This window comes from Pseudochaenichthys georgianus, chromosome 7, assembly GCF_902827115.2.
Source record: "Pseudochaenichthys georgianus chromosome 7, fPseGeo1.2, whole genome shotgun sequence".
Lineage (NCBI taxonomy): Eukaryota > Metazoa > Chordata > Actinopteri > Perciformes > Channichthyidae > Pseudochaenichthys > Pseudochaenichthys georgianus.
In genome coordinates, this window is record NC_047509.1 from 13,906,491 (window position 1) to 13,933,680 (window position 27,190).

At 41.0% G+C, this 27,190-nt stretch overlaps 1 protein-coding gene across 2 annotated transcripts in view; it reads right to left on the reverse strand.

The window, feature by feature from the left end:
- Positions 1 to 27,190, reverse strand: part of LOC117448877 (prickle-like protein 2) — a 45,097-nt gene that overhangs the window by 8,785 nt on the left and 9,122 nt on the right. Inside the window, exons 1-2 of one of the 2 annotated variants that reach the window (XM_034086175.1) lie at positions 16,030 to 16,083; positions 4,470 to 4,654 (exon numbers count right to left, since the gene is read on the reverse strand). In XM_034086175.1, coding sequence (XP_033942066.1) covers positions 4,470 to 4,654; positions 16,030 to 16,054 — 210 coding nt within the window. In that variant the 5' untranslated portion in view covers positions 16,055 to 16,083. Of the gene's footprint in view, positions 1 to 4,469; positions 4,655 to 16,029; positions 16,084 to 27,190 lie in introns of those variants that run through there. The other variant, XM_034086177.1, reaches the window with a different exon arrangement.

A 27,190-nucleotide genomic window follows, 5' to 3' on the forward strand; every position in this document is an offset into this window, starting at 1 on the left:
GGCAGAGGTGAAGTGTCATTGGGGGGGCCGGGCCTTGTTTAAGAGGCCGGTAGCGGAGGGGAAGAAACTGTTCAGGGGGTGAACAGTTTGTGTCCAGGGTGGGAGGGGGTACAGAGGAGAATATTACCAGCGAAAGTGAACAAGTGAATGAGGAGGAGGTCATCAACCGAGCACAAGCGCATGCTCCGCAAGCAACGCAAAAGTGATGGAGGAGAAAAGTGACTCAGGTGACGCAAAGAATGGAGAGAAGGCTGTGACCGAGGTCAAACGCTGAAAAAGCACACACTTGTCCTTAATTGTTATCTTTTTTCTTTTCTTTTTTACTTTGCCACCACAGAAATGGCAATAGCAAACATCAGCAGACTGAAGATGAGCTATTAGCCCTTAGGCTCACCTGCTCCTGGAGGCTTCATTATTATTGTGGAACTGAATTCCCACATTTTCTGTTTCAATGTAGGTTGTTGCAGGAGGCCTACATTCACACTTTGGTATAGGAAATGACATGTGTGTACAGTTGTCATTTGTTGTGTGAGAATAAGTTATTATTTTGTTCTTTATGTTCTCACTTGTGGTGTGTGTGTGTGAGAGAGAGAGAGAGAGAGAGAGAGAGAGAGAGAGAGAGAGACTGCCCTTTGTACATATAGCTGTGGCTGACAATAGATAATGAACTGTGCATAGACTGTATTTTAACATTGGTCATATGGTGGTACTTGGAGAGCCAACTATTTTCTCAGGTGGTACTTGGTGTAAAAAGGTTGAGAACCACTGATATAGAGGATTAAAAAACTAATGTCACAACAGGACTTAGAAAAGCTTGTCCATGCTTTTATTTTCAGTAGACTCGACTACTGCACTAGTGTATTCACAGGGCTGACAAAAAAATCCATCAGAAAACGGCAGCTGATTCGGAACGCTGCTGCACGTGTCCTCACTAACACTAAAAGAGTGGATCACATCAGTCCGGTTCTGAAATCTCTACATTGGCTTCCTGTCGGCCAAAGAATTGATTTTAAAGTACTATTGCTAGTTTTTAAATCATTACATGGTTTAGGATCAAAGTATATTGTTGAACTCCTACATAATTACGAGCCATCAAGGTGCCTCAGGTCTTCTGGGACGGGTCTGCTATCGGTTCCGAGAGTAACAACAAAACATGGAGAGGCAGCATTTAGCTGTTATGCCCCGACATTCTGGAACAAACTTCCCAAATCATGCACGTCCGCAGAAACGCTTACTATTTTTAAATCGAGACTAAAAACATATCTCTTTGCCGCTGCTTTTAATTGAGATAATCATATTCGAACTACAGTATGCCTTTTAAACATGTATTGTATACCTGTGGTGTTTATTTTTTTATTATTTTATTATCTTTGCTTTGTAATGCCTGTTGTAAAATGCCATTATATAATGTGTTTTACTGTATTTATTTATTACTGTATTTATTCCTTTAGTCTTTTAATTTGTTTTGTAAAGCAACGTCTCGTGAGTAATGTGCAGTACCGGAGTCCAACAGAGAGGCAGCAGCTGCAGGACAGTAGCCTGCGTACTGCATAGCCTTCCCTGCCCTGAAGAATAAGTGATCCTTGGTTAGTGTGAAGAGTCTGCTAAATGCGCTCCGCAGTAGCCCCGCTGCGAGGCTCCAGCGAGCTGACAGTACATGAAGCGTGCCCCACTAGCACCCAGGGCCGTCCCTCCCTACACCTTGTGGAGGGGGCCTCATCTTGCGGAGGGTGCGGCGCACCTATGCGCTTATGCGGCGCAATTAGTGTGTGGCGTGGCACGGTTTCGCCGCTGCGAGGCTCTACTAGCACCCCCCCCCCCCCCCCCCCCAACAGAGAGGCAGCAGCTGCGGGACAGTAGCCTTCCCTGCCCTGAAGAAGAAGTGATCCTCGGTTAGCGTGAATAGTCTGCTTTAAGCGCTCCACAGTAGCCCCGCCACGAGGCTCCGGCGAGTTGACAGTACATGACGTGCTCCACTAGCACCCCCCCCCCCCCCCCCCCCCCGGTCAACATCTTCAAAATTCTGGGCTAAAAATCGCTGGCCCCCGAAAGTGTCTCTTGGATTAATTTTGCACGTCAGTCACTGCCATTTGAGGAGGGGGGCTTCTCCAGAATCTGCTTCTTCAACTGAGAAGAGCTCCGAATGAAAGGAAACAGATGAGAGTTAAGTGATAAGTATATCACTGTTATTCAATTTCAAACATGTGAATCTTATATAGGGCTGCTCCCCCTGTGTTAACACATTCTTGTATTTTTAAATTTAGGTTTTGTTAGATGAAAAAGGGCAATTTTCTCGAGTCCGAGGTGTCATCTTTATTCTGCTTATTTTGTCTGGCCAACAGTCAAAAATCCAAAAGTATTTAAGTAGAAGAGTAACAAAAATAGAAAGTATTCCTAATTGAAAAGATCAAGTGAATTTGTGCTTAGAAAAATTACTTAAGGTTAATCAGCTATCCACATTTTTGCTCCTTAGTTTAATGTTTATTGATGTATTGGTAAATTGACAAATAGTTTCAGCTCGGTTTGAAATGATAGAAAGCCCTATATCACCAAATATTGTATTCTACAGCTCTTGATGTCACCATCTGTCTGTATTTCCTGTTTTATTTTTTAAAGTGTTCACCCATCGTGTCATGTCTGTCATTACTTCCTGTCTGTGTTTTCCCTCCTGTTTAATTACCTGATTCTGTACACCTGGTGCCCTTGTGTTTTTCCTTCCCTCCCCAGCTGTGTCTTGTCTTGTCCTTGTTATTAGTCTTGCATGTATTTAAGTTCTGGTTTCCTATTAGTTGCCATCAGATCCTTGTTTGTCATTTATGGAAGAGGTCTGTTCATATTGTTTTTGCCAGGCCCTACTTTATCTAAATCACATGCCATTAAAGGTATCTCTGACTTTGACTTTTGTGTCCTATATTTGTGTCCACCCTGCTCTGCTTGAACCTGACACTTATGTTAACTTTTATGTTTCAATGACTCGCCAGCAAGAGGTGGCCACTTTCACCAGTCTGCTGCGTTCATGTGTGTTGGAGGAGGTGCTCTGTAAGGAAGTCTGAAGGAAGGGGCGGATTCTTTTCGGCTGTGTACTTTCAAATTTTAGTGCACTCGAGCCGGTTTCTGAAACTTACCTGCCCCACCTTTAACTATTTTAGTTTGTATTGGAAAATGGATCCTAGAGAGTCAGTAGTAAATTGTCCAGTCAAGTAATGTCAGTTACAAACGCATGTTTATGTCACAAAATGTAATATGTTCTGACAGCTCAAAGAACAGCACTGCTTGAGATAATTATTTTTCTTTTAAAGTCTGTGTCACACTAATAAAATTGTGCGGAGGGGAAACCCGAAGTGACAGGCTTTAAAATCATTATGTTTAAGTGCATTGAAAAAACAACAGACAGCTGTAAATGCCTGCATCCCCTGTTGGATGAGAGAGAATGCAGCCTCTTTCAGCATCCCGTCAAGATGGCTGTCTGGAGGGCGGCCTGTCATCTGTTAACAGAGCCCTAAGAATGCTGCCCTTACTATATAAAGACAGAGGTGTTTAAAGCCAATAACGCTGCACATAACTGTGTCTTATATCTTATGTAAAAAAAAAAAAGATTACGAAATATCGTCCTCTTGATGTGCACAATTGATTACATGGTCATGCATGCAATTAAAAAGGCATTTAAACTGCAAATTAGTCCAGACAGGAAATTGTGAAACCTGTATGCATAAACACATTGCCACACATTTCCAATTAGATTCAGCCAAACATTCAATGACTTAAATTGCTTCCATTCCTCTGGGTTTAGGCTTGCACGGATACACTAAAATACAGAAGAAATTGAGGCTGAGCATACCAAATCCATTTAATGGGAAAATAACAATATGGCAGTTCTAAAGTGATCTTTTCCTCTCATAGTTTTGTGAGAAATCATGTGAAATTAGCTTTTTTGTTTAGGGGGGGAAGGACTCCAAATAACCCTATGTTTTTGAATATATAACGTTTTGATTGATATGTGATTACATATTTTGATAGATGAAAAAGTGTGACAAAATGTGCTCAATTGATCTCATGGGTGTGATCTTGCATGGTTCCGACACAGAGTCAGCTTGAACACTGACAGATGAAAAATGTCCTTACAGTTATTCTTCCATGAAGCGCCTGACAGCTGAGTCTCATTGATTTGTATGTCGGCCCTGCCCTTCCCTCCTCCACCCTTCAACACTAATGGACTACGACAAATAAAACACCATCAAGGGGATTTAAAAACAGTAATGATACATTGTCTTGTTTTCAGATCAGTGAATTTTCCATTTTGGAAAATGCCACAGATACTTCATGTTCCAAGAGAGTCATTTTGAAAGATTTGCTTTAGTTTGATACAGTATGGTCTGGCTATGCCGAGAAAAAAGATGTCTTTGCTAATGCGGCACTTAGGAGCGACAGGGAGGGAGGTGTCTACTGGGCAAGTTAAATATATTGTGTACCTGCTCAGGACTGAGGCCGGGGGGGACCCAGGCGTATTCCTCCAGTGCACATCCAGAGTCATCATCAGAGGTGGAGTTCCTCTGGAAGTCGTACATCAGCTTGGTGATGGTCTTTTCCATCTCCAGAGACATGGCTGTCACAACATGCTCCTCTACACAAACTGCTTCAGTGGACACAGGTATTCCTGTTGAGGAAACAGAGGAGACACTGAGAAAGAGTCGGAGAAAAGGCTTCAAATAAAAACAGGGTATAGAGTGAGCACAAAGAGAAACAAATGGGGAGGTAGCGAAGTCTTCCTCTTATCAGAATTCCAGACTATGTGACATGTGCATGTGCAGATTTAGATTCACCTGTGGATAAACATTAGGTGCAGCAGAGCTAAATATCACATCAGTTGTTGAGACCTGTAATGCATTCAAGGTGCTTTAGGGCTGTAGTTGGGCACAGGAGGCTTTAAGGTAAATGGTAATGTCAGCAGGTTAACACTCATCTTAGTGCAATGTATTTGTATGCAGAGTAGCATTTAACACAAAGTACAGCTGAGGCTGATGGGAATGTTGTTAGTCATGCAGCTATCTGGTTATAAAAACCAGACAACAAATAGTTATACATCCTGCTGGTGGAGGAAAAGTTGGGAGATCATCAAGTTGTTAAGATTTATCCTCTGTTGACCACAAATATTTGTACAAAATGTCCTGATTTAATATCTAACTGTAAACATCTTACAGTCAAATGGAAATGGAGAAGATTGTGGAAATCATAATTTTGGATTTTTACAAACTTTCATGGCAATCTTCCTAAATAAATGTTAATCTGGACCAAAACGATGGACGACTGACTGATGGCTATAAAAAAAAAAACATATCATAAATTGAAAAATTATTGATTCGACAATAATATAATGCAGTACAGTACTATTACGTCTGGGTCTCTGTGTTTCATTAAAGCTCAGCTCTGTGTGTGTCTGCGCGAGTGAGAGAGAGAGAAAGAGAGCACCGGTACCGGAGATCGTTGTTGTTAGCTTCTGGTGCTAGCGAGCTAGGCTAACGGATATACAGAGTTTTTTCAACAACAAAGTGGAGGAGAGTCCTCTCCTGTCAGACTGAGAGACTCAGTGAGCTAAAGGACTCTCTCAGTGTTATCTCAGTGGGTCTCAAACGTTTTGGTCACCATTAAGGTAAACAATTATTTCCGAGGCACACGTTTATAATCATTATAGTTATAAAAAAATAAGAGAATAAATTAAAAACAGGTATGAAATACTATATGAATAAAGTTTAAAAGGGTGATTTGTAAAATATCCATAAAGAAATAGTAAATCTGTTTACAGTTCTGTTTCATATGGGTGTTGAGAGATGTATCCATAGATATCTTCATTTTGCTCTCAACGTGCACCAGATTGATGCATTTAACTTCAATATTTAAAAATAAATCATCCCGGGGGAGCTTGCCTCCGGACCCCCCTATGTGAGGTCCACACACCACCTAGAAAAATAGCACTTTACCCCTGCTTACACCTATATGCCTCGAGCCTTCATTGTAACTGTCACACTGTGTATTTGCGTGGGGAGTGTTGCAGTAGAACATTCCACTGTAGCGACCGGTACATTAATGGGAAACCCTAAATGTTTGAGCACCCTCTATGAAACGTCAAGTTACCCCACAGCACCCCCAAAATAAATATCTGGCGCCACCACTGAGCCTGACTTGTGTTGGGGGGGCCCGACTTTTTTTGTTCTCCAAAGGGGGGGCCTGACAGAAAAAGTTTGAGAACCACTGCCCTAAATCAACAAAAATCTGTAAAAACAATTACTTATGTAGTTCCAGGGTATTTTGTATCTATATTGCAGACACCGCTATGTGCATTCACTGCCTTTATTGAATGAATAGATTAGAGATTCAAATCAATCTTATCCTCCTCCTTCTTTCTGTCTGAGAGAACAGCTGCATACATTACTGACACATGAATAATTAACAGGTGCATGTATCGCCTCCACCACCAAAATACAAAAATGAAATACAACTAATTTGACAGACAACGAGTATATTTAATGATCCAGCACCAAGAGCAAGTACGAGTTCTGTTTACATTTCATGGCTTATTGATTTATAAGCTGATGAAGGGAGAGATATTAGAGTCAATTAGTGTCAAGTGGAAGGTTTCTGACAATGTTAAAAATGTACAGAAATGTGTAAAATCCATTGTGTTTAATATGCTTGCTGATGTTGTTACTGAGAAGATGCAATCTGATCAATGTGGAGATGCCAGCAAAAACAAAAGATGTGTTTCTGCAGGTCATGTATCAAGGTCATAGCAGTTAACTGACAGAAACATCACGGCATGGTGGTCGGTGAGAAAGTGTGAACGTTCCCTGATATTTCCGATTCAAAACAATTGCACAACACAGGTCCTTTCAAGCAGTTTCAGACAGCAACATCATTTACCGCAGATTAGAAAATCACAAGAAAAACAGAGCGTAAGCAGTAGCCAAGGAACAGCAGACATTTCCACAGCCTGAGCTAGTGAGTCAGCCTCCATCCAAGCAGAGCTGAGTACTGTTTATGTCTCTAAGATGGGTGCTGCTGATTTCTTTGTGAGGATGGATCACAGGTATGTAACCTTCAGCCTGTAGCCTGGCCCGAGGCTGTTATTCATTAGTGCACAGAGGCTGAGGGAGAGAGGGCCTGCTGGGAAACCTGCAGCCTGTTGCGCCAGCTAGACATCAGATAAAACGTGACCTAAGTTGGCTAAATGAAATCACATCAGTGAGCTGCTGACTAAAATGTAAACTACATTCCTGCATTAATATTTTGTTTCTTACCATCTACTGGGGCACTAGCCTTTTAATTGTATAGCTATTATAGTGATACATTTCACTTCACATTAGCATTATTACATTCAAAGGAATATTAATATATTTTGTGTATATTTTAATACACTTGTTAGATGAGAAGATTAATAACACTTATGTCCTTATGTTAAAACTACAGTCAGCAGCCGGTTAGCTTAGCTTAGCATTAAGGCTGAAGACAAGGGTCATATGTAACAACATTTGCCTACAAGCTCCTCTAAAGCTTACTAATTAACATGTTATATGTTGATGTTTAATCAATACCATGACTAAGTTGCTAAAAAACATATGTGATGTAAGTATAAGTAAGTAGTCACTGAAGTAAGGGACACAGTTAGAAGTGTTCTTGGTGAAAGTCATGAACTCATCCCTAAGTGTAACTTAAGTAGCACTTCATCTGGGAATCCAGCATCAAATGACACCCAAAAATAAGAAAAGTAAGATAACAAAACAACAAAATTGACTCGCGAAATTGGCATTTGTTCATACACCATTTGGTAATACCAGAATAGAAACACATAGACGTGATCAAAAGATGACAAATCTGACTTCCAGCTGTTCTATAATTAACTTATTTACATCTTGTATGTAGAAACGCTAGCCACAAACGAACAACTGGGTTCTGTTCAAATATAGAAAAGTGTACAGAGCTCACGATGAGAGAGGCTCTTGTGTTCACAGGCACAGCTGCTGTCTGTTGAAAAATGGCTCCAATCTGTATAAGCAAACTGCTCTTCATGCAACAATGTTTTGTTTTCTATGTTCATCAGTGTTGAATACACAAGATTCAATGTTTGCACATGACAGCTTTGGAGATGTTGTTCGAGGGAGTTAGGCGAATTGTTTTCCTGTTGCTTCCAAGGTTTGTGCTAAGCTAGGCTAATCCTGTTATGGATCTGCTTCTGACCCCAGAGAGGATCTCATCTTCTGCCTCCAGATAAAAGAGACTGTATTTTACACAGAATATTCCGCTAAATAAATAAGGTTTGTCTGTTTAAGATCGATGATGGCAAGGTTTTTAATTTACTTTGTCATAGCAGGAAACCACAAGCCATGGCAGCACATCACTCCCACCCTCATCCACCTCCACTGGTTGCCGGTCAAGTCCCGCATATCATTCAAAATCCTCCTCCTTACCTACAAGTCCCTCCATGCCCATGTCCCCCAGTACCTTACTACATCCTTCACCCACATGCCCCACCACGGAACCTGCGGTCTTCAGACTCTGGCCTGCTCACCACCCCCCGCACCAAACTGCGAACCTTCAGGGACAGAGCCTTCAGCGTGGCAGCCCCCACCCTCTGGAACACTCTCCCTGCGGAGTTCCGCAACATCCCCACGCTTGACGCCTTCAAAAGGGTCCTCAAGACCCATCTGTTCACCAAGGCCTTTGGCCCCTAATCTATTTGTTGTTTTTTGTCTGTCTGACTGGTTGTCTGATTGCCTTTTGTTTTGTTATGTTTGTTTTGCCCTGTTCTTCCTTGTAAAGTGACCTTGGGTCCCATGAAAGGCGCTATATAAATCTAAGCTATTATTATTATTATTATTATTATTATTAAGTGAAATGGATAACAACAATGATGCGCAGGCCATTGTTGTGCATGCTGTTGCGAGGTAGGGGTGTTTACAACCCAACTCCTCACCGCGTGTTGTTTTGACGAGTCCTGCTTGAAATCATAACAGGGAAGGAATTAGAAGACACCAGGATAACAGTTAAACAATAATCCATTTTAATTAAACAAAGTAGTAATAATGCAATACGATATAATATAATACATTACTTATACAATTCAAAGAGTCATATAAGCAATGTGTGGAGTACTCCCGCCCTTATTCACGCCCTGCGGACATCCTATCGTCTTGTCAGCGCATGAAGAGAGACCCAACCACCAGAAAAACATTTCCCTAATACAAAGAAGGGGTGGCGTTTCATTGGGGAGATACCAAAACGCTATCTCACAGGGAAATCAGCGTCTGGCAGCTTTGAAAGCCACAGGTGTTGGGAAGGCACCTCATTAAAACTCAAGGAAAATGTCCCTCCCATTTGTAAAACATATCGATGGTTTAACCCAGAAAACATTATCAGGGATAATCTTTACACTCCAAACAGAAATCACCCTTAATTCTGCATCTTCCTTCTTCACAAATAGCTTAAAACACTCTTTTGATAAACAGGTAAACAGTCAAAGAAAAAACTATTGTGCTCATCTATTTCTAACAAAAAAGGGAACATTGTTTCAGAAATCTATAAAAAAAACCTCTCTATATTGGAGAGGAAAAATGTACCTTTTGTTCCTTCAACTATTAACACACAGGAATGTATAAACTCACACATATACTTATTCAAGATACATAGATTTCCTTAAAACCTGGCCTGCCAGAGATCTCAAACAGAATTTCCTCTCCCCTGGCCCACTCACCCTGTGCTGCATACCTCGACCTCCCCCACTGCAATAAAACTTATTTTTTACAGCCCTTTGTCTCTCGCCATTTTAGTCCTCACATTTATGAAAGGATCAAAACAGAGAAATCACTATAAAACACAAACACAGGTATTGCTTGAACAGTATTCACTTAACTGCTACTATTTGATAATTACCAGGGAAACTCAACAGACCTCTTTTAGTGTCTGGAAATTGCAACAAGACTTTCTGCCCTTTTACATGTATCACAGTTCTTTGGTACAATATCTCACATCAATTTCCACAATGCTGACTCTGTAACATGTCTAACTGGGCCACTTAAATGAAATAAAGCCATGATTAATCTCAATAGTCATGCCTTTGTTTACCTGCTATGACAAAATGTCTGCCATGAAAAAGGTTTCTTCACTACAATCTTTTTGGGTTAAAAATGATGTGATAATGGAATAAGGGGAATGAAAATAAAGTAGCCAATTACTTGTGTTGTAAAATAGACTAACCCTCCGTGTCTCTATTAGTAAAGCCACTGTGAATAAATTCATTTCACACATATTGTTAGATGTAGGGGATGACAGCGTCCCTGTGTGCACCAGTGCCTCGATTAATGGTCCCTTCACACCCCACTTATTAAGATGTTCTCTGTGCATTGTTAAACAAAGACACAGCTTTAGTGTCAAACTGTTTCAATCTAATGAGTCGTCTTTACACCCTAACTTTTGACTGAATGCACATTGAGCTGGTACAGAAGGCTGCTGATGAGTGTGTGACTTTTTGACGTAATACTCACTCGCCAGGCCGACTGGTTAGTCATAACTCACTCCTCTGTTCTTCCCCAGCAACACGAGCAGAGAGGAGAGACAACTTGTGAACTTCTGTTTCCTGGAGGAGGCATACTTTCGGGTAATTCTTGCTTTAGAGAGAAGAAGTGGTCTATATTTTGTTTTGCTTTTTTTTTGTCGTTGTTTACTCTTCTGGAAGTTAACCCTTATTTATTCAAGCCACATTAACATGCTTTGGTAAACATAGCTTTACTAATCTGTACTCTTATGGTTGATTTTGCTGACTGCACACTGCCTACTTTAAGGTTAAATGTAAGTCACATTTAAAAGTCAGGACTTTTTTTGTGTTAATAGCCTAATATTTAATGTAAACAGTTTTAAAATAATTGTATTAACAGAGAAAGAAGGAGGATTACTGGAGAAACCACATTAAATCACTTCAGCAGAATGTGAGATATGGAAATATGGTAATTTTAAATCAGGGGGACATGAATATCACAGATCCAGGATAAAACTGACAGAGAGGCAGGACTCAACAGGATTTTTCATTGTGATTTTTTCTCTGCTACTTCAGGACCACAGACAGTGCCATGGATTTATCAATACACACTTAGGCTACTGATGTTCCAGTACCATGGTCGGAGCCACAGATTATCACTAGCACACACCCCAGTCAGATAAAGGATCAATGAGTCAGGCACAAGACTAAAATATTAAACGATACAACCCCTCTACCCCTGCACTCTCTCTGCTACTCAGGGATGAAGTGTGGGGTGGCAGGTTAACAAGGGGCCTTCATCATGGTTATTTTGATAACAGGGGGATTGTTTCCGTCCTCCATCTCACCACTTCAGTGATGGGTTTGGGGAAGAATCAGGGTCTGCAATTAATAGTGTGTAAAGGTCTACAGCATAAGTGGGCAATCATGTGCCCTGCAGGACCAAGATTGCTCGTTCTCTTCCCAACAGATCAATACAGTTTCCAATTAATCACCAGGGAGACTGAAAGGCTGCACACTCCCTGCCATTTGGTGAAATGTAGTCTATAATCATTACAAACATCTTATAATCAATTTTTCCTTTAAATGACAATGAAATCCTTATGAGCTTGGTTGATATCAAATCCATTTTGTGGCTCAGATACCTAAAAGCAAAAACTTTTTCTCAAAATGTTGTCGCACTGATCGACTGAACAACAGGCCCCTGGTGTCAAAGGGAGAGAGTGGATTTATCTTTGTCACTTTCGCACAAAGCGGCTGGTGGAGCTTGTCCTTGTATTGTAGGTCTCTTGGTGGCCTCCTTCACTAGTCTCCTTGTTGTACAGCCAATCAGAGGACAGCCTGCTTTGGACAGATTCACTGAAGTGCCATACTCCATTTCTGTCAAAAGGGAGTTTTGAAATAGCCTTCAGTCCGTTGCAGTCCTGATAGTGACGAGGCAAATGCATGACCTTTTAGATATAAACGTTCCTAGTTCTTATTAATCTAACTAACTTTTAAAAATATATGTTGATGGCACAGGGAAAGTAAAAAAGTGTCTGTTTCCACTCCAAACACCTACACACAAGTAATCTCCATTTAACTAATAATGTGACTTCTAAAGCAAAGTGTCTGTGATAACTTCTATTAAATAAAAGAGGTCAAACATTTTTTCTTTGGAATTGATAAAGAGATCTGTTTTCACTTTGAATGTAAAAAAAAAGTTCTGAAAGACGGGGTCTGCTGAATTTATAATTAGTCTCTTTAGCTGCTGAGTACTTTGCTTTTAGGTCAGTGTGATTAATGAATCTGTGCCTACTTGACACCTCTCAAATAATCACAGTCAAGTATCAAGTGTTTAGCTAGGCAGTTTAGATTTTACTTTATTATAATGTATTTGATAAAAACATATTACTTATTTGATTTGACAGTGACGATTGCTGTTTTAACAGGTGCAGGGACTAGAGGACTCCCTGAGCCTCGGTGAGGCAGCAGTCAGCCGACGGATGGTTGGAAAAATGCTGCAAGTTGCCGTGGCAACAGATTGGGGTGCAAAGTCTTGAATAACATACGAGTGTCTGAATAAATATATGATCATATTGATTTAACAATAAGAATACAAGCAGAAATAAACCATTAATATGTTTTTCTTTAAAAAAAACCTCTTTGTTGGGAAGCATGCATTTTTAGTGTTGTTTTTATTACAAACCAGGGTTATATAATATTTTAGCTCTAGGCATATCATGCTTTAAAGATCATAAGTGATCCCTGAATTTTTTCTTAATTTGCTTCTCCTTCAGTTAGATCCAATTAACAGTGTCTTAATTCACACATACATTATCTGAGATTAATCAACGTCTCTGAGCCAGAGGAGAGAAGATATTGGGTAATTGGGTGATTTTGAGAACAAAGAGAAGAGGCTCTGCGTATAAAACTCACAATAGTGAGAAAATAGTCTTGAACACATACGGTATCTGGAAACAGAAGGAGAGAGAGAGATAAACAGAAACAATAAATGGGCTGTGTATGCAGTGTTAAGAGCAACGCTTTTTCTTTTTCACGTGTCATGCTTCACCCACCTCCCTCCTTCCTCCTCCCATCCTCATGTGCCTCTGACAGGCTCTGTGTGGGTGTGCATGAGAGAAAGAGAAAAAGAGGGAGTGATGGAGAGAGAAAGCTCTTATTTATGTAAAAGCTGACATGAGAGGAGGTGCTCGGCTGAAGCACAGAGCCTGACCAAGGCTCTATTAACTCTTCACGGTGAGAGCATCACCCATCAAATCTACAGTGTTTAACTGACAGCAAATATAATGCAAAGCTGACTTTCAATGTCCTTATCTATTACCACCAAACAGCGAATCAGCAGGGATTGAAATAAATCCTCTGGTTTACAGAATAGTTTTACATTTTTCCAATAACCCCCTAAAATAAAACACGAAAAAGGAGATATTAGCTTATACTCCGAGTTATTACTGTGGGCTTTTAATGTGCATTTCTTATCAACGAAAAAACATTAGAGGCTTCTATCAGAAAAAAAACCTGGTAAAGAGTTTTACATTTAATGTACTCCCTCCTGCGCCCTCTTTAACACACAAAAGCCGAACAAAGGAGGATACTAATCGTTTCAACAGGTTCTTGGTTGTCAGCTAATCTCAGTGCTGGATGTAGGCAATTATTTCACTGTAAACAAACACTGTGTGGAATTATTATTCTAACACACAGTAATTAATCATCTGATCAGCCTGATGTGGGCTCTGCTGCAGGAATGTGTCAAACACAGTCGATCAGGATTCATGAATGCTGTTAACTATTTACTATGTTCACGAAAAACAACAAGCATAAGAGTCTATTATTTGTTACTTGCTCCTTTGTATTCGTTACAGCAGCTTTTTAATGCTTTCAACATCCTCATAGACAGCACATCTGATGAAATATTAAAGCCAGTGTACAGTGGGAGGTTTGAAGAATCTTACTAGATACATTAGCTGCTCGCTCTGTTTCTATGTGTGTTTTGTAGTGGTTAAACACACGCTCCTAATGTTAAAGAAGTGGTAGTAGTTTAGTTTGCACACAGGCGCCCTTTGCAAAATGTGTAAAACATCAAACACTTCAACAATATGCCCCCGGGAGGATTGTGGCAGGCAAGTAACATAATGCAACAGAGTACATAAAGGTCAGTCATTGAAAAAATTTAAATACTAATGTTTCAGTGGGTTTAGCAGGCTTCAGTATGGTGTAGCTCAATCGGAGCATAAAAAGACTGAAAAGTGTAGGTTTTTGTTGTCCTCTAAATGGACTGTACCACGTGTTTCCCATCTTTTGCCTATCCTCATTCACGTATCCATCCAACAAAACAAAAACATCTATCTAGTTTGACGTGCTTCCCTTTCTTTCCCTCTTATATGATTAACACTGAGCCTTTTGTGCCACTGATATTCCTCAAATCATTTTTAAAGCACTTCGAGTTGTAATTATCCAAGTGCCTCTCACAGCTTTAAAAACCCTTGCGTTTTCAAGTGATATTTATCAGATAACAGTTTTGCTTTTACAAAAACAAAGACGTTGATAGAACTGATATGCTTTGATATCTATTTGTTAATATTTCTTTCATCAACAGATAGTTGTTTCCTCTGTGTTGGCTTCAAGTGCTGCACTATGAAACCAATTTGTTGGCTTATCTCATTGCTCGCTAACATAATCGACTGATATAATCAATTTTATAGGACAGCAGATGGATGAAATCTGTTATCACCCTCTATACCTCAACCAGTGTCCTGATGCAAATGGATTTGAAATCGCTCAGCAGGTACAGTTTTGATCGACTTTCTGGGCCGACACACACACAAATGTAGTGTGAAAAATCTTGAGGTAAAACGATGTGATGTCCTTTGACAAACATTTGAATTTGTTTTCACAGAAGTGACACAACAAAGGGCAGTGGGCAGGATTGAAACAGTAAGCTACTGCTCCACTAACGCTGTGCTCCCTACTGGACTTACAACAGCTCCAAATGTCAACCCATGACCTTTTCGCCCTCCCCAGATGATCTCACAGTGATCCCTGAATTAATAATAAATGGTTATAGTCACACACACACCAAACACACACACCTCTCTAGCCTGAAACTTCGAGCAGTGTCTATCCCTTTCTCTCATAACGAGAGAATTATCTCACTCGGTCGGGAACGAGTGTGGCGGAAAACCTGTATACAGGATAATGGCCATGGAGCTGGTCGCCATGGAGTCAGGCTGGTTGAGTAAATACAGTAACCCTTGCCCCAGATATACACCGTGTAATGAAAGAGAAAATAACAGCATGGCAACTGAGTGAGAGGCTTGACAGGAAATATGTTATTCGTTAATCTAAATGCAGGAATACACATACAGGAGATGACAACGTTGGTGTATAAAGATGGAAGATACAATAGAAGACTACAAATAAGCAATTTTGTTGACAGATTGCTTCTCACCGAACAATATATTTTAAAATACAATCTTTCAGGCAAGTTCAGTGTCCTTCATTCCTCCATTTTGTTTCTTAATCCGCACAGAAGGGGAGGTGTATGTGTGTGTTTGTGTGTTCAATGGCTCTCTGAGGTCTGCATGGAAAATCATTAAGGACATCAAGGACTCTCGTGAAAACAGGCAAAATGCTGTCAGATCTCGTCTACGGATAAAAGCCAGGAATCAACGTTCTTTCTGTGAAAACCGAGATTCAGATTTGAACATTGGTTGGTTGTAATTGGCTGTCAATACGGCATCAAATACAGAATGATCCCATTTCAATAACAAACAGTTCTCATGTAGCGCCAATCAGCTCATAATCCAGTTATGAGGATTAAATTCTTACCGCAGCTTATTTGGATCAGAACTAACACGAAATTAATTGAAAGGGGGATGACCCTATAGGAATAGAGCTACGCAGTTCAGCTGGCAGAACAGACTGAGAAAAGCTCAAAGTGGGTGACAGTGCTGGTGATATAATTGGGAACATAACACACACTCCAATTGGCTGTCAGCATTACTCACGCCGCATCAATAACTGGAAGGACATTATTTTGACATCCTGAAGTTGTAGATCACAAAACTGTGGGACAAATTAACAACAATGATTAAAACAAACCAATTAAAACACACAAACACACAAAAGAACACACACACACACACACACACACACACACACACACACACACACACACACACACACACACACACACACACACACACACACACACACACACACACACACACACACACACACACACACACACACACACCGTGATGTGCTAATTGCTGGAGGTGTGTTCCTGAAATCCAAAGTAAGACTCTCTTACCTACAGATGTACAACATTTCACAAGGACCTGGAAAGCTGTAATTAAAGGGTGACACATCTCTGCTCCTCTCCCACTGTGTGGGATGGCCTGAAATAGAATTGCAGGGTTTCAACAGGCAGATCTGCACTCTGCACGGGCACCATCCTGCGTCTCAGCCAGGGAAACAGATACTGTGTTCAGCCTCCCCATCTCTGTGGGAATTTTACCAAATGATATGACAGACAGGCGTGACCAGGTATGATGACAGGCCACTAAGGGAGATCCTGAACACACACACACATACGGATCAGTTTCCAGCCCGAGTCATATGACCAGTGCGATCAGTGCAGCTGTGCATGGACTCCCTCGACGCCTGGTGATACCCAAACTGAAGCTAATTCCTGTTGTGTGGTGCCATTTACATCCTTTGCCTGAGGGTGTAATCTTTAATATGGCCCCATTATTATTCCACAGAGCCTTGTGTTGGGGGGTTCAAGTGTGCTATATCTGTGCAGGCGTGTGTTTACTGTGTGTGCATGTGCCCGTGTGAGTTTGCGTGAGAGAGGGAGAGCAGGAGAGTCTGTTGCTATGCATTTCTACACGTCCTCCCACTGGTCTCTTCACATGTAACATCATGGCAGAGAGGAACACATATAGTTGAGCCACTTTCCTGTGATGCAACAACACTTTAGCAGTAAAAGCCCTGAAAGCCTCAGCGTAGCGTTATAGGTCGGGCACATCCCTGGGTCGCCTGGGCCGAGGAAAAAGGGCTTTAACCCCTATATATTGCTTGTTGGCTCACCAGATTTCTAAAATGGATTCTCTGGGAAGGCAATGCTGTGTTTTTCATGGTTGAATGAGAGCATTAGGTTATCTTGCAGTTCAACCTGTTTTTGAAGAGTTAGGCTATAAGGGTTATTATGCAACCTTTGAGTTATGTAAAAATCAAAAACAAGGTGTATTTTAAAATATACAAATGTCCTCCTTTAGTAACATGTAGGGCTTCCACAAAGAAACCAAACAATAATGTCACTTTTTTTTGCTTTCATCCTCATACTCCTTTAGAACACATGACCCAATTTAGAACAAAGAGGCAAAACAAAGAAGGTTTTTAAATAACGCCACCTGACCTCCTCTCTTTGTTCTTGTCATAATAACTCAAGCCGCTAGAGGGATTTGTCGCTGGAACCGTAACAAAAAAAGCTGATGTAATTCTGGTTCATTAAAAAAAAAAATGCTCCCTGCATTGTGTGTTTTTCTTTTTTTGTTGGCAAGTTAAATTACATCTTGCCGGATAAGTTGAGCAATGACAATGGCACACATGCTGCATGATCCACTAACTGCTACATTGATACATTATAGAAGAGGTAATTTATTTCGGGCTAAGTAGAGAAAGCCAGCTATGACTGCTAACAACTTGGCGTCAATGTGACAGCACTGTGTGCATTTTACAATATCAGCACTCTCTACAGAAATAACGCTATGAATCTCAATGTCTTCCAATAATCATTCTTTTATGGCAGCAAACCTGCAGCAATTTTTTTATCTTGTTTTTTTTTAAGACCAACACAGAAGGGCTGACAAATATGCAGATGCTGCCTCATGGGAAGCATTTTACTGCTCTTCATGCATTTGTCATAAGTGCTGTGCATATAAAAGTCGTTTTTGTTTTCAGTCTGGAGATGAGTCTCCCTGTTCTTGTGCCATTTTGTCAATGGAACCATGACGGGGAAGCGTGAGTGCTATACCGGCAAATTGAAAACAAACAGAAGATGGACCCAAGAGGTTTGAACTGGTCTGAGAGTTATTTTAAACATTAATGTGCCACTACAAGTTCATACATTATTGTGATGTGAACAGAAGCACAGGGAAGAGCCCAAATGTGCACTGTGGTGTTTCTCTGGGGGAAATAATCTGAGTTCTCTAACAGAAAGTCCACCACCAACATTTATTTGCTACTAAAACCACCAGTGTAAAGCAAAGGAATCCAATACTGACTTTGTAGAGTTCGTTACAATGTAAAAGTATGTAAAGGAGCAGAGAGAGTAGCCAAAGAAGGCATGATTCATCTAACACCCTCCATCATTGTTGTAGCCCTTTTTTGAAAACCAGCGTTTTTGTGCAGCGACGCAATCAACAATAGAGATGTCATGACTCACGCCGTAGTGTTCCAATGCGAACAAAAACATATAAATTGACAATGATGTTACAAAAAGGGCCGACAATGAGATAGGACAAATCAATCAGATCTCAATAGATCAAGTCACAGCCAGACAAATATTCAGAGAGGAACAAATCTGCACCTCCATGACTGGACAACTGGAATTACAGGCTGGGAGGGAAATTATATTGGATAGCTACCGGTAAGAGTATGATTACATATACAGTAGATCAGTGGGCGCCACCATTATCTCTAATAGAGCCTGTTTTTTCATCTAGCCTCTGCCCTCAGTCACACTGCTAAAAGATGCTGCAGAAAAGTTCACCGACACAAACACTGGCTTGTCTCTGTGGCTGAATCAAGAATGGCATAAATAGATCGCCATGACAATGCAACAGGTGACAAAAAAAGACACCTGTGTGCAGAGGTGATTATTACCATTAGCCTAAAAGCCCTTCAGAGCTTCAGCTCAAAGCTGCAGACTTTATCACAAAACAAAATTAACTAATAAGAAAAAACTGGTGGCCATTAGCTGGTAAGTCTTTGCAGCTGAAGGGCAACGACAAGATGTCGCACCTAAATGGGTTACAGCACAGCAACAATGTGTGTGTGTGTGTGTGTGTGTGTGTGTGTGTGTGTGTGTGTGTGTGTGTGTGTGTGTGTGTGTGAGAGCTGTGGGCTGAGCCGAGGTGGGATAAGAGGAACAATTATGATATCCACTCATTTTGTGATAAGAGATGATTGGAAGAAATACATATAGTAGGAAGCTTAATAGAGGGTAGATAGCTGAATACGATTTGGTGAAAGAAAAGACAGAAAGCAAGACGGACATTATGTAAAGGAACAGAAAAAGGATCCAAGGATAACAATGGAGGTTATGAGACGAGAGGTTTGTTCCCGACTGAAGTATAAATGCCGACCAATCAGTGGCGAGGCCAACCGGGTTTCCATTTAGGGTGTCTATGTTTCTGGGTCACAGAGTTTATACTTTTAATACAATCTAGTGTTAGATATGCTAATTATACATGTTGAGGTGGAGATGTTAGCTTCTGACATTTAAGGGTTAGAGTAATTAAAAAAAGGAAAGATCAAACATTGTATCCAGTGACCTGGTAATAGATAATTAGAGAACTTCTAACTAAAGGTAAAAGGTTATTTTCTGCAATTCTTATGTAATTTCTCCTCATGTAACTTACTTATTTTTCTGCGTTTCAGAGGGAAATATTATACTTTTTACCCTACTACATTTAATTAATAACTGAAATAAGTTAATTTGCAGATTCAGGTCAACAACATTATGATATTATTTAAAATTAATATAACACATTAATGAACCCTGAGGGAAATCAACAAGCTAATGATGGATAAGTAAAATCATTTGCAATAACTCCTTAACCAGCGGCAACATTAAATTGATGCACATTAAGGTATTCATTTTAATTATCTGATAATATAATACATATCATTATGCAATAGGCAACTCTGCATAATAACTACTTTTACATTTGGTGGTTTGAGTATTTTCTGATGTCAGTACTTTTGTACAATTTGTATTGGTAGGATAATCTGGGGTACTGCTAATTTACTTAAGAGATCTTAAAACTTCTTCCATTAGTGGGTGCCAGTAACAACTTCCTTTAGCAGTTAAAAGCACAATAACCCAAATAAGACAACTAATGAATTCCCACGTGAAGTTTAATAAAGTATCCTGAGCTCATTGAGATTCATTAGCCCTTAATTGGTCTTTAACAATGAAGCTCTATGTCCAAATGCTTTAAATCTAGTTTAACATCTGCTCAGTGAAGCCTTTAAATTGAGCTCAAAATAGAAAGCTCTGTATATATTGTTGGATTAATAAGTGCTATTAAATAACACGTGTTAAAATAGTAAGATGTACTTAGCTTTTCCAAAACCATTATTGGATGATTTAGGGCTTGCCTGAGCGACTCTCTGCGTAAGCCATGCATGACACTGTCGCCAAGAGAGGGGGGGGGGGGGGAAGTCCCGCTGTTGGGAAAATCGTTAGCTTAAAACCTCAAATTCAATGACCTCCTTGTTACTGGATCTCCCATGATGCTCCTCTGAAAGACTTTGAGTTCAAAATAATTCCTATAACTCCTCCACTTTTGTAAAGTCAGGCATCGGGATCAGGCATCGACGGAACAACACAATCAGAAAACATTTAGGGAGCTAGCCCGGGAGCAGTGAGAGTAAACACATTCAAATCAAGCTTAAAATAAACAAAGGTCTCCACTTCAAATCAAACCGTAACATCTCTAGTGGAGGAAGAAGTACTCATATGCTTTGTAGTAAATGAGCAATTAAACAGTGTAGGAATAATCCCACTAAGTAGAGGTAGTCAAGTATAATCAGCTAAATGTATTTGAAGTGTACAAAGTAAGTAATTTGTTCTTCAAGAAAATGGTCACCTATTATGTGACATTATCAGATTGTTAATACTGATGCAATAATATGAAAGCCTTGTTTTTTTTAGATGTAAGTCAAGGTGGAGCTGTTTTTCCACCACCTCATATCGAGTTAAGTTGTTTACTCCAGAGCTTCCTAACCTCGAACGGTCAAAAGATAAATCTGAGGTTGTGATATGATTAATGGCGTAGGGAGGAGAAAGTGACCATTTGTATTCCGTTTTTCACAGTTTCTAATCTATGCTGTTTTGTGAAACATTGGATTTGAATTCTCAAAAAATTATTCATATGATGCAATCTGAGAAAAATCACTCTTTGGTTGAACTGCTGAAAAGGTCCCAAGGCAAACATTTTGGGAATTACTGGTTTAATCTTCAACAATGTGCTGTTTAAAAAAAAATGTGTGACATATAATAATAAATAATAATAATAAATGTATATTGTAAGTGCTTTTACAGGTGCTCAAAGTCGCTTTACAGAGGTAGTACAAAAAGAGAAGGACAACAATTAAATATAGTAAAAATCACATTAAAATCAAGCAATAAAACAACAATCACACATTAAAAGCCAGTTTGAAGAGGTATGTTTTTGAACGTTTTTTTAAGGTGATGAGGTCAGTGCAGTCTCTGATGAAATATACCTTTCATCAGATATATACCTAAAGTGGTCTAATAAATGCAGTATAGTGAAAACTACAATAATTCCCTCTGACCTGTATTAAATAAATAAAAAAGGAAAGTAATGGAAATGTGCCTGCCGGCTTGAATCCACTAACCTTAAAACTGAAATCAGAATACAGTTACAGAGCAGAGATATGTGTGCATAATACAGATTCAGGCTGTGTAGGCTATGAGCATCTCGGTCTTGGTTATGAGATGCAGGTGGTGCAGCATTGATGAGGATCAGCTGGTTACCCAAGGCTCTGCTCCAGAAGGTTGGTGACTTCGTCCTTGAGGTCGACGGCTGCTCCATCTCCCCATCTCCTGAAGCCCGCAACCTGGGTGTCATCCTTGACTCCACCCTTTCCTTCCATTCCCACGTAAAATCTGTAACCAAATCGGCCTTTTACCACCTAAGGAACATTGCCAGACTCCGACCGTCACTCTCGGAGTCGGTTGCCGAAACCCTGGTGCATGCGTTTGTCACCATCCGCTTGGACTACTGCAATGGTGTCCTGTTCGGGGTTCCCAACAAAACCCTGGACAGGCTCCAGTATGTCCAAAACTGTGCAGCTCGGGTCCTCACGCACACAAAGCCGTGGCAGCACATCACTCCCACCCTCATCCACCTCCACTGGTTGCCAGTCAAGTCCCGCATCACCTACAAAGTCCTCCTCCTTACCTACAAGTCCCTCCATGCCCTTGCCCCCCAGTACCTATCGGACATCCTTCACCCACATGCCCCACCCCGGAACCTGCGGTCCTCAGACTCTGGCCTGCTTACCACCCCCCGCACCAAACTGCGAACCTTCGGGGACAGAGCCTTCAGTGTGGCAGCCCCCACCCTCTGGAACGCTCTCCCTGCGGAGATTCGTAACATCCCCACACTTGACGCCTTCAAAGGGGCCCTCAAGTCCCATCTGTTTGCCAAGGCTTTCGGCCCTTAATCGATCTGTTGTTTTGTCTGTCTGACTTTTGTTTTGTTATGTTTGTTTTTTGCCCTACTACTTGTAAAGCGACCTTGGGTCCCTTGAAAGGCGCTATAGAAATTAAAGTTATTATTATTATTATTTTCACAAAGGAGGTGTAATAGTTAGCATCTTTGCTCCCATCATATCCTCATCTTATCAGAACCGTTGAGAGTGACGCAGAGCTCATGAGTGGAAAGCAAAGATTTCAGTCTGTGAAGTGATTTCACTGCAGCCTCGTGGGATGAAATATTTAATGGATCAGGCAGACAGTGTTGACTTTTTCTACATCATCTCTGGGACGCAGGGATCATTTACATCTACAAACACAACACAAGTTGCCTTGTTAAAACTTTAGCAATTAAATCAACTTAAATGATGCATTATGCCTCTAACTCTTTCCTTAAAAGCGATGGAAATGTTTTGGGGGTGATTGTACTTATTTTTTAGCACAGCTCTTGGGACAGTATTGTTGGTCTGGGGGTCCACAACTTTGGTCCAGAGAGAAACATCTCCACATCTTTTGGGGGGATCAGCATGACAAACTGTAAAGAAGCACCGACGTCATTTATAATTTTGGTTATCTGTCTTCTTGTGTCATCAGAAGGCTACCAGTGCTTTTGAGGGAAATGTCTTAAAACTACTTCATGACATTTTTCATCTAGTGTGCTTAGCAGGTCAATTAGTTTTGGGGGGATGTTATCATGCTGACGTCAACATTTAGCTAAAAGCAAGTTCTGCAAGTTTTTCTTCTCTCTTTGAATTCAACTTTATGGTATCTTGAACGGTTATCGACTAAACACTTTTTTTCGTCAATAATGTCAGCATTAAAAAGCTTCTTGAATCTGACAACTATAAATGGGGCGAAGCCTGCGAGCTAGTTCAGGCAGTCAACTCGAGCACTTATGCTGCATTCATACATAACGCCCCCTTGCCACTCTACAACCAACCAAACAGAGTCTCCTTAATATGCCGCTCTATTTAACCTGCCAGATCTCTCTCCATGCATTGCTTGCTGCTGCTATTGCTGCCTCCACTTTCTATTGCTGCGTTCATTTGCTATTGCTGCGTTCATGTTCCTGCTGCTGTGTTTCATGTTGCTGCTGCTTGCCTGCCGGTGCTGTCCTTGCAAATGTCTATTGCAATCTCCGACTCTGGAACCGAATCATCATACGCAAGAAGCCGTAAGAAATGCCTCATTCCCGAAACACAGGCTAGCTCAGAGCATGGTTCAGACGCCGCTGGAACGAGCCATAGCTCCCGCACGACACACATTCAGGTGTCCCTTCCGTCCTCATTTGGAGTAGCTTTTAATATCCTTTGGGCCAGAGGAAGTCCCGAGTTCTACGCCAGCTCCGGTAACAACCCCTTTCTTGTGTGTTAGCTAAGAGTCGCACTGTCTCTCGGTCGGTGGGTATTTAAACACCAAAAAAGGCAGGAGCAAGCTGACTCCGGCATTCCCAAAGTACCTGCCATCCTGTCCTACCTTCTCGAAGTAAAATCAGCGCTTGAAGCCTTTAATTGCACGATATATTCCCGTGAACAAACTCGATTTCCTCTACCTGCAATTTAAACAAATGTTTCTACTTCCGCGTTCAACCACGTTGTGCCGCTGACGTCACACTCCCGAGGATTCTGGGAATTGGAGTCCCAGATCCAGCCACGAGTTCTTGCTTCCGGCCCTTGCAGCAGCAGTTCCTTAGGAATCGCATCTTGGCAGGTATACTATTCTGCATAAGAAATGTTTTATTATGGAAATATTTGGCTTGCAGTAAGTCATATTTGAGGCAATTATACAGAAGTTGTATGTGTATAAGTATTTATACTAGGCCTACTATAAATCAATGAAATTAAAAACGGAAATAATTAATAATTTCCATCACGTGAATATGAAGGGAAGCTCGATACATTTTTGACCATCATTTTAGACTTCAATCTCCTACAGTGTCTTTTCTATGAATACCATGAATCATTCTCTGCCAAGCGGCCATGTACATTTAATCACCTACCAAAGAAGAGTTTTTCCTCACAGGAATTAAGCTCTACCTGCAATATCTGCCCCTCGCTGGGTGTGCCTCAGGAGGCTTCATGCTGCAAATCATTTCCAAGCTCTTTCTAATCACAGATGTTCGTCAAATGACCTTATCACAGGCTTAAATCAAGGTTTCTTAGCAGGTTATGCTGGCTCCCAGGGACCCATGTCTGTTGAAACCTGCACTCAAGACTGAAGTTTGCACTGAATGAGCCAGGAGTATTACACGTGCTGCTATTTAAACGTTTAAAAACACGACAGGCCCCTAGCCTAGTGCTAGGAGGAATTATTCTAGCAACGTTTCTTTATTGAGCCGTTAGTTCCTCACGATTATTCTGTTAAGAGTATTATTAACTACTAAAGATTTTTCCCGTTTCTTTGCTCTGTACAGTAGATGACATGGCAGGGAAAGCAGACATCCCATATGCCTTCTGTGGCATATATATTTTAAGGTTTTACAATCAAATGTGCATTTGGTTGCCATAGTAGCCCACGTTTCTTTGACACCTCATCAGAAGCATTATGCTGGATTCTCTGCAACACCTGCAAGCACCCCTTGGTGTCCATCTTTTAACCATTTCCTAGTTGTTAACTTTTCCAGATAAAACGTTTCAACAGCTAGGCCTACCTCTTTCAGAACAGGAACTGGAAGCCCTTCCACACATCTATAATTATCGGTATCATTCTCGATAGTGTGCTGATGGAAGCTTCACTGCCACCAGACAAGCTGTCCCGCATCAGAACAGCCATAATTACAATTCATGTTATTTATTTAGCGCCTTTCCAAATGTTCAAAGTGCTCTACGTTATACTACATATTAGACTTGTAATACATTCAATACTGATTACTGCCTTCAATTATGGTCTCCCACTGGTAGTCTCTCTAAAAGAGATGTTTTATATTTCTAAGGAACAAGCGCTAGCCTTTCTGTTCAAACCTTAAGGCACCATAGTCTTAGGTCACGTTCACACCTGCTTGGTTAGTACTATTGAATCGGTCCCTGTAGCGTTAACCCCTTGATGCGGTTCGTTGGATTGGTGTGGAAGCAGTCCGATACCTCTGCTCCGCCTAAAAGAGGTGGTCTCGGGTCGCTCGCTAGTAAACTCTGGAGACGTTCATTGCTGGTGTGACGTAGTCCGCATCAAAACATGGGAAACAACTATTTGCGCGTCATCACTTGTTTTGCTATCTATGCTGTGAACATCCAGTAACCTATAGGGTCATGCATTCATTCTGGTGACTGCTTACCTCACCGGTCCCCTGTGTACAGAGAAAAGGCAGTGGTACAATCTCATCAGAGCCACCTGTCATCGGTAAAACCTCCTCACTGCATAACGTCTCATTATGTGTTATAATGTTTTTAATGCACGTTGTCCGATTTATAATCCTATGCGCCGGCCACAGAGTCTGTTGATGTACTCCAGATTAACAGCAGTATGAAAATAACCTGCCAATGCTCCATGATGCAGGCTACTGTAGAAATTGCTGGGATCTGCATTTTATCCGCTTAATGTCCCGCCAATTGTTGAAAAAGCATCTCCGTACAATGACTTTAGTTTACAGTTCATAGTCTGTTTGAGGTTGCCTGGGTGAACGCAAACCCAACCTTCTGCAAATGAAACAATGTAATACACTTGCGTCTGGTGTAAAGACACGGAGTATTCGGCATGAATGCAACCTTAGAGATGGCTATTGCTCAGATCTTTGGTCCTTAGCCCCTCTGCGACGAGTGGAAGGTTATGTTCATTCTTTATAATGACCTTGCGGTAAGGCGCGGTGTCCTCAGATCCTCTCTAGTTACTTACAGATGCTGCGCCTTCTGCTGGTTCGGGGGATTTCACAATGAGTGGTTTGCCCCACCAGCTTGCCATGCCCTTCGTTCAACCAAATGACTCTGGATCTACACGTCAAGCCCTCAAGGATTTCCCATATTCTGCCTCCAACCAAGAGCATGATTCAAAGCATACAATTCAGCTTGGTACTTTATCTTCTTCTGTCCCAACCTCCTCTGTGTACTTATGCAATAGATATAATAGTTGTTCATGCATTAATTGTATTTTCATTCGAATCCTGCAATCTTCAAGTGCTAAGTATTAAGCCACGCTAGAGTTCATTAATTTGCTCCTCAAGGGCCTTAAGAAGGAACGTCCTCCACGCAATGATAAAGACTGCCTCTTAACTTTGCACCCGTGCAAATGTTAATGTATAAGTTCAGGCAAAGGGGTTTCACTATACATTGATAAACGTCAGATGCAGTTGTTATAGCTTTCTATTGGTTTCTCAGGTGGCGAATATACACAGACCTCTCACCTTTTAATCCTCAGCATAATCTCTCCCTTACTGAATTAACTTTGGAGATCAAATATACACACTTTTTGAAACATTCAATGTCTGACATTTCTGTTTGGGGAGTCAAGGAACCCCGAATAATCATTGCTAAAACTAACACTGTTTTCTTTGTCCTTTATCTTCCATGCTGAACTTCTCGCATCATTGCCCTCTGACACATGGGTTGGCACATACAGTCTATGGTTGGCACCCATGTTTATTCGATGGCTGCAAACCCAACGACGAGGGTTCTCCTTCAAGCTGCGGGGGGGGGGGGTCGGCACTGGTCACTTCCAGGCCT